Consider the following 12,412-nt stretch of genomic DNA (forward strand, 5'->3'; position numbering starts at 1 on the left):
GAGAAGTTTTATTTATTGCAATTATTATAATAATTGTTAATAATTTTAATTCAATGGAATATTCTAGTCTTTGGTTGATTGTATCTTCGAAATCAGTATGAATTTAAGTTAATTAATTTAAGTTATTTTAAAATATAAAGTGATTTTAAGGTGAATTATTATATATGTAAGTTGAAATTATGTTTGTTATGTTTATAAAATTGATTATATAAATATAATTTTCAATAATTTCAACGTAAAATAATTTTATTATTTTTGGTTATATTTTTTAACCAATTCGGATTGCATCTAAAGATATTATTGATAAAAGAGATATTATGAGCATAAATAATCAACAATTGTAATATGAGATAATTAATATAACTTTTAATAATATTTTTTAAGACCTTTTTGAATGTTAAAATTATATTATTGAATTATTAATTGAAGCTTTATTTATCAATAGAAGAGGTTAAACAAATTTTTTCAAATTTCAGGATATTAATTGTGAAATTTACATCAGCTTACATTATTCGTAAATTTTTCTCAAATTTATCATGAGTCGATCTAATTCACAATCACCTTTCAATGAGCTTCTATCTCCGTCAGACAAAAGATCCAACGCGATACGATCTTTTAAACCCACACCTCCCCTATCTCTACGTCGTTGACCCAGTAAAAACTTCGTAGAACCGGGTACAACGACACGTAGAACGATTGCATTTTCCCCCGAAGAAAGGCGAACAGGAGACGAATAAAGCCCGGAGAGAAGTTACGTTCGAGGGTGGTGTGTCAGTGGGGTGGCTGTGATATCATTACCCTCGAGTCTAAATTCCGGTACACGTAAGTAAGCGTATGGAGGAACATGATACGCCGGCTGACACGGCGGGCTTGTCTTATGAAACGTCGCGCAACCCCCCACGGATGAGCACAATATCATCCCCCGACTCGTGGTGGAATATCTTCCCTATAGAATAATGCCACGTCGTCGTTGAATGAATCCGCCAAGATTTTCGACTCGTGAATCGGATACACGAAAAATAATATAATAAAATATAATAAAATCGATCGAAGCGTCGAATTATTAAAATAAAGAAGTTGAAGTTTATCGAAATGGAAAAGTGTTACGAAATCTAAGCTACAATGTGTTTAAATAAATATAATATATGCTAAATTATTTCTCTATATAGTTCGTATTATAATAGCAACGAATAAAAAGTGTAAGAAAAAATTAAAAATTTTGTCATCAAAACTCATTTAAGAAATAGAAGAAACCATTGAAATCAATTTTTGTTTTATCCCGATATCTCAATTGGTTGTTGAAATCAAAGTATTTATAGTGTTTACGACAGTATAGAGATTATGAATGGATCTAGTGACTTATATTTTTTCCTAGAAATATGTACACTTTCCACTTGTCTGCAGTTAGGGATAGGTTAACGAGACGAAGTACGAGCAAAAGAATAAGCGACAAAGACAAGATAGTAAAAATTATCTTTTCGTTTACATGACGATATCTTGGGAACCAGAAGTCGGTTCAAGATGAATAAAAAAGAGTTTTAAAGGGTAAGGTTTCACGCTTCCAATGATCACTTATTCGTTAACCGGAAATCATTATCTTCGAAGTTATGACGATTTAAAGTTTTTCTAATTTTAATAGAGTTTAATCGGATATAAACGATTAAAAGTTTTCTTTTCTTTATACGACGATATCTCGAGAACCAAAAGTTGTATCGAAAAAACATTTTAAAGCGTAGGATTCTGCGCTTCTAATAGGCTTTCATCTATTAATTGGAATATCAGATTTATATTTTTTTTTTTTTCTAATTTTAATAGAGTTTAATCGTATTTTAAAATAAAATTGTTGATATATATTTTTTTTTATTTGATGAAAAAATATTGCTTACGACGAGTTGGAGATTAACGATATTTTAAAGATTATTTAAAACAAAAGAATCTTTATTTTAAATAAGAAAATATTATACTTTTTTCTATAAAAGTAAGGAAAAATTGACAAAAGAGATTTTTATTAATTTGGTCAATTTAAAATATTAAAAATATGAATATAACTTTAAAAGTTAAACTAAAATATTTAAATTTAAATTATAATACAATATTTTCTACATAATGTATGATAATTTGCAATTCTGAAAAAATATTTAATAAAATATTCATTTTCATTTGTTTAGGTAAGCAGTGCAAGGAAGATAAATATATGGATAAAAAATGAGGATATAGCATACCAACAGCTTACTGATGATATATCATATCCAACATGAGGTTTTTATTTTATTATTTATATTAAGATTATATTATTATTAAATATTAAAACAAAATTTTATATGAAATATTCAAATATCGAAATTTTGAGAACGCAAAGCATGTCTCTAATCAAGAGAATGTCGTTCATATTTAATGTGCTTTATTAACAAGAACATTGCCATAATTACATTGTAATAAATGCATGATAATATAAATTTAATGAATGAAATTTAATGTATATGAAACACGCGTGTCCTATCTTCATGATAAAATAACAAATTCCATGAATGATTACAAAAATATAATAAAATTAGTTATTTTCATATTCGTTTCGTTTCAATATTCGTCAAAATATCCTTTGTAAAATAATTTCTTCTTTAAATTTCTCCATATTAATTCATATTTTATGAAATTGTCTACCATTTTATCCCGATCGTTAAAATACAATCAAAGTTCTGAGAATTTAATCAACAAGAAGAAGGAAACGAAATTTAATTTTTTTAATATTATTCCTTTTAATATTAATTTTATTTCATTATAATTTCATTATAATTTCTGATAATTTTATCCCTTTTTTATATAAACAATTCATTAAATATGATCAAATTCAACAACAATTCATATAAATTTTCAAAACAAAAAAATTCAAATTATCGTTTACTTTAATAAATATTGAAGTTCATTAAAGTTTTAAAAAACATTCAATAAATATTAACATAATATTATCAATTATTAAATGTTCACAAAATTGTCGACAATTCTGAAACATTGATAAATATTGAATGTCTGAATACTTACAATCTTACTAAAAAAATAATTAAAAATTTTTAGTAACCAATTCAACTAATTTGATGATTAAGGATAGATAAAATAATAGAAATTAGATATAATTCTTAAATATTGCTTTTAATTATTATTGCTATCACTCTAATTGGAATTATTTAATATAAAGTTATCATTTATTTCAATCTTTCGCCTAAAGATATACCCAAGTATTTTGATGATTATACTGATGACAATTTCAAAATACCAAAATTAAACGTGTAAAATATAATAAATAATATTATCTATTTCACAATATTTTACAGAGGTCGATTTATAATCAAAGTTTTAAAATTGTTAAAGAAAAAAGAAAAAACGAAATAAAATTTTAAATGGCCTCCCCTAATTTGATGACCAGAAACTGCACGTCGAACTAAACTGTGCTTTTATATTAATTAATTTTCCAACCATACATTATTTATCGCGTTTCACGCTCGAAATGCCAATTATAATTCCCAGAAACGTTTCTCCAGCTGCCAGCCTCCCCCCAACCTCTCTTATTACTCGCTATTAACGAACACATGGTTGCCCCAGCAGCCGCATAATTCGCAAATACGATAATCTGAACTGTTTCGAAAGCATGCTTTTGTCACCGACAGTGGAGAACAATCGTCCGATTTGAGTTTCAATGCTTTCGACCGGCCGCCATTTTGTCGCGCTTTACGGGTTTTTGACCGCGAAATAACATCTCCGGTCGAAAAATTGAAACATTTTCGTCACTCTATACAATATGTTCTAATATTTTGTATAGAAAGGAAAATGTCGATTCATTTCATCTTTTCGAATTTTTTTCTTCAATATTCTTTTTTCTTTTCTTCGTTTTTAGAATTTAATTTTGCTTTTTAATATTTTCCGTTTTGAATTACTTAAATTTTTCTTGGATACTTTTTCGAATTTCGAAAAAGTTTATCGATTAATTCGATTTTCTGGAAGGAATTTCTATCATTTTCTTTAAAGTACAAAACATTTAGATCTCCAATAATGGAATAATGAATAATTTATCTATTTTTCAATAAGAGCTTAGCTTCTCAATTTTCTTAATCTTCTACCAATTTGTATTATCTATCCTCTTCCGATATTCCGCGCAGTTTCAATAAAAAAAAAAAAAGAAAAGAAGAAAAAAAAAAGAGATGATCTCCAACTTATCACGAATTTCATCAGCTATTTTCCATCTTCCCTCCCTCTCGAAACGAAATCCTGTTCAGTCTGAGGAGAATTTTTCGCCGTCTGCGCGGTGGAAATTCAATTTTTTTTTTTTTTTTTTTTTTTCCTCTCGCGACTTCCGCTCACTTTTAAAACTTTTCCCTCCCTTACCCATTTTTTCTTCTCCCTTCCCTCGCCCCTCTATCCCTCTCTCAGCCGGCTCGAATCGCTTTATTCACGCGAAAAACTTCTCGCATACATGCATCCGGAACGAATCGAAACGGAATAATGATCGTTCGAAGGAAATTTTGAATCGTGTTAAAATCGTGTTTGACAATGATGTAAAAAGATAACGATATATGGTGGAATGATAATTGAAGGAAAATGTGAAAGGAAAAATGAAATGGAAGGAAAGAGAAGAATAGATTAGGTATTAATTTTTATTCCTTCCTTTTTTCGAATTTTTGAGAAATAGAAGCAACGCGAAAAAATTAATAAGAATTCGAAGAGTGTAAAAAGGGCAGGAAAAAAAGAAATTATAAAAATAAATAGATAAAAATGAATTTCGCAATGAGGGAAATTGTCGAAAAAAAGTGTTTAAAAAAATGTTTAAAAAGAAAAAAACAATGGAAGAATGCGCTATTGTGTGGAAAAGAATTTCAGGAACAAAAGAACGATATGAGAGAAGATGTATCAATAATAACAAAGAATAACAGAGCATAAACTATAAACGAATCGATCGTGTTGCTGCCCCTATATGTACGAATCGTTGTATTATTAATAAGAATTTTAACGATCCTTGTAATTAATAATGCATAGTGTAATGTTTGTTTGATGAGTTTACTTTTCCAGAAGTTGAGACATGGAGAAATATGTGTGTGCACAGTGAATTGTAAATTAATCGATTTTGGGTGATCTATGATGTATACCCGGCATCCAAATATTTGTGAAGTGGAATGAACTTATGTTTTAATGGAATATTCTATGAACAATTGAATTTTATATGGTATAAAAAAGAAATCATTGAAATTGCATTTATCTCAATATATTATGGATATATCTAATATTCTTTATTTCAACAGATTAAAAGTTTTTATATACTGTATTTTTATTAAAATTTTTATTCGTTTTTCGTAATAATATTAATAATCGAATTGGCGAAGTAATACGAGAGAAGAAAGAAAATTTCCATTTCCCATTTTCCATTAACGAAGAAAAACAAATTCTGCATAATATATTTTTATTATAATTTTCGATCATTTCATAATCTCTCATATTGCCAAGTAATACGAAAGAATAGAGAAAATTTCCATTTAAAAGAGAAAAACAAATGTAAATTTGACATATAACAATCTTTATTCATTTAATAATCGAAACATCGCGGTAATGGAAAAAATTAAATGAAAAATAATAATCTGTATTCATTAAAAAGAAATAAAATAAAAAAGAATAGTAATAAAATGATAATATGTTATATCATAATTTTTATTTATGATCTCATCAATCTTCAAGGAAATGGAAAAAAATAAAATAAAACAAATCTTCATTTATTCAACATTAAGAATAAAAAATTTTTAATCATTGAATATTTATAAGAGAAGAAAAAAGCAAATCAAAATTTTATGACAATCAATTTAAATATCTATCTAAAAATTATCATACTCTGAAAAAAAAAAAATACTATTACATTATAAAAGAAAAGAAGAAAAAATTTTTTCAATATCAACGTTAATGGAAATTTTACAATAACAAATTGCTTTCATTTATAAAAGAAATCGATCGATCGATTTCATAATCGACTGAAAAATTATCGTGCCGTGCTGTATAACGTAATTAGAATCGGGCGGACGTTCCTTACTTTCACCGTGGCTTATGTAACAAAACGAAAAGGTTAACGCTCAGATGAGGAGAATAGCAAGAAATACCAGAGTCGATGCTCTTTCGCGATTAACCTGGAAATTTCTGCATTTTTTTTTTTTTCTTTTTTTTTTTTTTTGTTCCATATTATCGAACCACCCTTCATTTTGCCATTATCCTTTACAGGCGTAAAATTAGCAACAATTAAAGTCAATATAATGTTATTACAGTGGTTATTTCGTTTATTGAGAGAGAAAATTTCTGTTATTGCATTTTTGGGACATTTTTTAAAAAATAGCTACGAATTTTAATAAATTCGTTGGGATAGTTATGCGTTATTATGAATTATTCATTTATTTCCAGGTTTAATTATTATATTAATTATTGAGTAGTAATCGAATTGTATTTGCATTGGAACGTGGTGATATAAATTTCGAGAATGATGGAAAACTGTAGAATAATTTTGGAGTATGATGAATTCGAGTTGAAATAATTTATATTTCGTTCTATTGTTGAAATAAAAAAATCGTTTTGACATATAATGTAATTGGAGAAAAGTTAATATAATAAATTTGAAATTAATGTTAGGTAAGAAAAATATATTTGTAGTAAAGAATTGATTGTTTGAAAATTTTTTAAATTATTAATTTTGTTTATAAATATTGAATATAAAATTATAATTTTTAATTCATGTTTTATTAAATATATTTTTAAATATTCATAAATATTTCACATATTTTATATATTAAAGAATATAGAAAAGCTGCCAAGAATTACAGGGTTCATAACAAAAGCCATCCTTGTCAATTTTCATTTTTTTTAGTCTCTTTAATTTTTATTTAATATTGTGAACATTTCTTTGTTAGTGACAGTGTTAGTCTATGTTAAGTGAATTATTGGATTAATACTATATAATAAAAATATAATATCGAATCTTTATATTTATAAAAATTGTATTTATCAGATAAAATCTATTTATAAGTTATTAAAATATTATTAAATGAATATTAATAATTTTTCTCTATTTTATTTCAATTTTACTTATTTTTAAAATACTTTTCAAAATTATTCTATGTAGATAATATTTTGTAAAGAAAAACGAGATATTTACATATAAAAAATATTAAATTTTTAATCTTAGATCAAATGATAACAATTTTTTTTCATAACAACTTTATTTTAATTTTACTTTTTTAAATAATTATTACATTTATCTCGTGTAATATATATATCAGCTAAAAATATAGAATTATATTCCTTTCTTTTCGTATCAAACATTTTTTTCAATTTTGTTATTAATTTGAAATTACAAATATTAATAGTAATTTCATTTACTTTTCTAAAGTAAAAGAATTTTAATCTAATTATCTTTCAGATATTTGGATTTATATATTTGGAATAATATGTTGGTAATACCAAACTTTTTACCGACAGTGTAAAATAGAAACTAACTTAAAAAACCTAAAATGTCGATCGATCGGTACGAAAGTTTTCCGCGAACAAGGGAGGCTCTTTTCTGCTTATTTCGCGAAATAAATCGGCGATGTATCCGCGATCCGGCCATATATTTTTCTTATCGTAATGGAAGACGGACGTGTTCACCGGATCCTGAAGCTGAACAGAATGCAAGGACACCGAAACGTGTCTTTTCTCACCGGGGTCAGCGAAATGGATGAGAATAGATCACACTTATCCTCGTAATAGATCTGTCTCGCGATGCAAATTTCCATCAGAAGGAAAAAAAACGATAATTGAAATATTCCCTTACGTTTCATATTCGATTTTTATTGCATCCTATTTATTATTTCGTGCAATTAATCAAAAATCGAAAAGAAATAAAAGATGAGTGAAACATAACCTTAAAAATATTGTTTTATATCTTTTATTTTATGCGATAAATGATATAAAATTAAAAATGAAGATATTTTTTGATTTATTAATTTTAATCAGAAAATCAATTTGCTTTAACTAAATTGTTCTGTATTAAAAAAAATAAAAATAATTTAATGTTTAGAATCAATTCCATATGCTTAAAATTTTAGAGAAATAAAATTACAAAAAATTGATTGATATATACACATTGTATGTAAAATATTACAAATTATTTTCTTAGAAACTTATTATTTCTTTATTTGTTTGTTTAAATTGAACAATTCAAAAGAAATTGTATTTAAGAAAATAAAAAAATAAAAACAATTAAAATTGTACATATCGTGTTAAAAATAGAAGTGAATCAACTTTTATCGTGTTGAAGCGTTTTAATAATTCAAGATTCATATAAATAACAAAAATTATGGAAAATTGAATACAAAACCGAAAAAGGATTTCAGATTTTAATCAAATCGAAACACGATAAAAATACAAATGAAAATTAAGATCAATTTAATCCAAATGGAAAATAGTTACACAATATAATCCGTAGTATTTGTAGCATACCAAATCAGAAAGGGGACAATTAAGTGTAATATCCACCAAACGTTGATTTAGTAATTGGTGCATTGCCGTAATGAAATTAACAACGCTCGAATTATCAATTTCAATACTAGAATTTCACCGTACAATTATAATGAATTAGAGGTATTAAATTCAATTCAATTAGAATAATACACCCTCTTTAATATCCTATATATATAAAGAGATGAGATTAGTTACAAATAATACGATTAAGTGAATTCCATTGATCCATAAAACTAATAATAAATCTATCCGTGAATTTTCTGAATCCAAGACCAAAACTTTTTGAAATAATTTTAACACCTAACCATTCTAGATTGCCGCTGGTATTGAAGTCCGTTGAAATCGCCGTTACAAGATTAAACGTTGAAACGTGGCTGAATCATTAATTTAATCATCGTACGTAATCATCGGTTTCCATTAAAATCCGGAATTGGCTGCGTAAACGTTGCGAATCCCGGAACGAGGCAGCTTGAAATTCCGTGAAATCGATGATTGAAATTTACCAGTTGATGCCGTTACGAGGAAAAAAGGGGGTGGGAGGGGAAGAAGGGGAGGAATCGAATTAAAAAATGGAATTTTCCCTGGACTTTTCGACGAAGGTAATTGTTAAACCGTGAAAGCTGGGAAATGGAATTAAATGGTACAACAGACGCGAAAAATAAAGTGCAGGAACCAATAACGCGATATGGAAGGGTCGAGTGTATTTATTAAATAGTGAAGAGCAAAATGTGTTTGTTAAAATATATTATTATAATGTTGAATCTTGTTAAGGATTACTTACAAAAATAGATAGGAAAAGGAATGTAACAATTTCATTATGATAAATTTTTAAAAAATAAAAATCAAAATTAGCCAACTACGTGGATTTGTCGAAAGATAAATAGTGAAATACTTCGTTCCAATATTTCGATAGTGTTGAGATGGGGAATTTTTCGAAAAATTGATGAGAATTTTTAAATATTTAAATTATTATTTACTCTCTTTTCGAAAAATAAATTTATATGAATAAAATGGATGCGTTTGTAAAGAAATATATATAAAAAAATTAAATAAACTTTGCAAATTTGCATAGTGATGCGTTCATTTCACAATAATTTAATTTCTATCATCTGTACAATCATTATTCTATTATTACTTTTCTTGAATACTATATTCTTCGAGATGACTTTCGCAACGTCTAAGTCTTCGACTTAAACCTAGAAATTACATAAGAAGCGAACAAAAGAGGAATAAGCGCTGAGAGAAGGAAGAAACCAAAGCTAGGAAAGAGATATCTTTAGAACACACGATAAGAGGATTGGAAAAAAGAAAAAAACAAAAATTAAAAGGATCTGATAGGGATCATGAGCTGAATAAAAAAAGATAAAATACAAAAAAAAAATAGAAGAAATTATTTATTATGTATAATAATTGTTCAATGTTTCATATTTTAACATAATTGAAATAATGATAATAAAATAGAATAATAAATAAATAAACAAACAATCAAATTATAAAGATTCATTTTCATTTCTATCTAATCGATAAGTTTTATTCTTTTAAAAGAAAAAATGATATTTACAAAAATCTAGGTTAAATTAATTTTTATTATTATTAAAATAGAAAATTTTCCAAATGTCAATAAATTTATCAACGAAAAAAATATATCTCTTTAAACACGATAAATCAAGAAAATAGAAAACGATCCGATAATTCATGCCCTCTATCGTTATTGCCCTGAAAATAAAGAATATTGGAGCATAATACATATTTCTAAAAATATATAATAGTCATTAACATACAATTTCATAGCGAAGAAAATAATATTAATCTAACGTTACATTTATTATTGATCTGAATTGATAACTTTTAGAAATTTATATTATCTCTGCGACGCAGAAAAAAAAGATAAGTTAAATAAAAAAACGAAGAATTGAATATAATTAATCAACATTAATCATCCCCAAAAACAAAAGGAAACACAAATAAATAAAAAATCGGAATATCATTCACTATATCATTCTTAATCCATAAAGAAAATAAAAAAAGATAAAGACGATAAAGCCAATTCTCGTGGTTATTCACTATCATATTTACAAACGTATCATTCATAGATCCCCGTGGAATAGGTTCCAGAATATTTCGATGAACCACGACCGGATTTTGGCTCGACTTGAACCACGCGTAAAGAGTCTTGGCCAGAATTTTCTTGGCCCCGTACCCGTGTCTGGCCCCATTGAAATTATAAGAACGACGGTGTCTGGAATACGTCGCGATAATTGCTCCTTCTCAGACAGACTTCCGCCGACGGACGACTTTCCTCCTCTTTGTTCCGGAATTGGAAAAGTGCGTTCGTGTCTGTGAGACACGAATATATATGTTTTGAGACGGTTCCACGTTACTACGAAGGCTATTGGAAAGTTGAGGAAAGGGAAGAGAGTTTGTGAAACTTGGAAGAATGGAGGATCCAACTTTTGGAAGCGTGTATTTGTTAATTCGATCTTGGAGGGAAGCAGAAGTGGATGATTAATGATTTTTTTCTCGAAACGTTGGGAATTTTGGAAATGTGATTAATTTTATATGTTGAAGGAAATTGAATGAAGGAGAAAAAGTTCTTTGTCTCGTTCATAATATTATTTATAATATTCTCGGTTATTTATTTTTTTTTTTTTGGAATTGGTAATTTTTAAAAATTTATTAATACTAGAGAAAAAATAGATTGAAAAAGAAATAGAAATTTATAACTAAAAGAAAATAGATATATAGATGAAATAGAAAAAAATTTAATAATTAATTTGTTGAAATATTCTTAGACATTCTTAAAAATTAATTAAGAAATAAATAATACTAAAAAATAAAAAAACTAATTAAATATAAAATAATAATATAATAAAAAACTAAACGAATAAAAAAAATTAATTAAGGAAAAAATCGAAAATTTTATAATTATATAATTAATTATTCTTAATTATTTGTATTTGCCAATATATAATCAAAGAAATGAAGCATTTAACGTGACTTATTTACAGCATGGACGAATTAAAAATTACTAGAAAAAATTCCTTAAATGAAAAAAAAAAATTGAAAAATTTTATAAAGATTTAATCCAAGGATTAAAATTTATATCATGTAACTTTCTAACGATGGACGAAAAAAAGTACATAAGAATGAAACGAAAAACACAATTAATTGTCCATGATAGTTGTTCATTTAAACATTTCTCAATAATGATTGAAATATCCATTGCAAATAATTATCGAATATATTTCCATCGTGAAAAAAAAAAAAATAACTTTTCGATTATCTTTTTCGAATAATCGAATATTCTTAAATGTATAAAAATCCACAATCGAATATATATATTAGGTTAGGTTAGGTTAGGTTAGGTTATATATATATATGTATGTATGTATAATTATTACACCATCGAATATTTTGCAATAATTCATTAATATTCTACTGGCGCGTGATTTCGAATCTTTTGCCACCCTCTCGAGCGTAACAAATCGCGCGCACGCAATCGCGTAAGTGGCGAGTGAGCGATAAATTAATCAAGCATCTCCGACACGCGAGGACCTCGACTTCCGTCGCGCGAGCCGGAAACCATCGTATCAAAGTGGAGAGGGGGGGATCGATCCAGTCGAGGGGGTTGGAAACTATAGAGTACATAGTCTTCGAGGAGGAGAAGAAGCTGGGGAAGAGGACAAACGTCGAAACGTAGACACAGGTGTCTTTGATACAAGTGTTCCTGGTTGATCCTTTTCATTTCCAATTCTTTTCACGCTTGAACGATACCTGGTGACTGGTCAGTTTGAAGTTGAATTGTTTGAAGATGTAAATTCAAAGATATTATTTTTCGTTTGTTATGGAGTAGTTTTTGGAATATTGAAATTTTTTTTTTTTTTTTTTTTTT

The 12,412-nt window shown here is 26.9% G+C and overlaps 1 protein-coding gene across 2 annotated transcripts in view; it reads left to right on the top strand.

Moving 5' to 3' along the window:
- The window catches only part of LOC102678661 (syndecan), a 181,773-nt gene that overhangs the window by 144,825 nt on the left and 24,536 nt on the right, over nucleotides 1-12,412 (top strand). Inside the window, exon 1 of one of the 2 annotated variants that reach the window (XM_006609074.2) lies at nucleotides 2,182-2,259. The exons of the other annotated variant lie outside the window; for it this stretch is intronic. Coding sequence (XP_006609137.1) covers nucleotides 2,236-2,259 — 24 coding nt within the window. The 5' untranslated portion in view covers nucleotides 2,182-2,235. Of the gene's footprint in view, nucleotides 1-2,181; nucleotides 2,260-12,412 lie in introns of those variants that run through there. 2 annotated transcript variants of the gene reach the window in all.

This window comes from Apis dorsata, unplaced genomic scaffold (assembly GCF_000469605.1).
Source record: "Apis dorsata unplaced genomic scaffold, Apis dorsata 1.3 scaffold_52, whole genome shotgun sequence".
Classification (NCBI taxonomy): domain Eukaryota; kingdom Metazoa; phylum Arthropoda; class Insecta; order Hymenoptera; family Apidae; genus Apis; species Apis dorsata.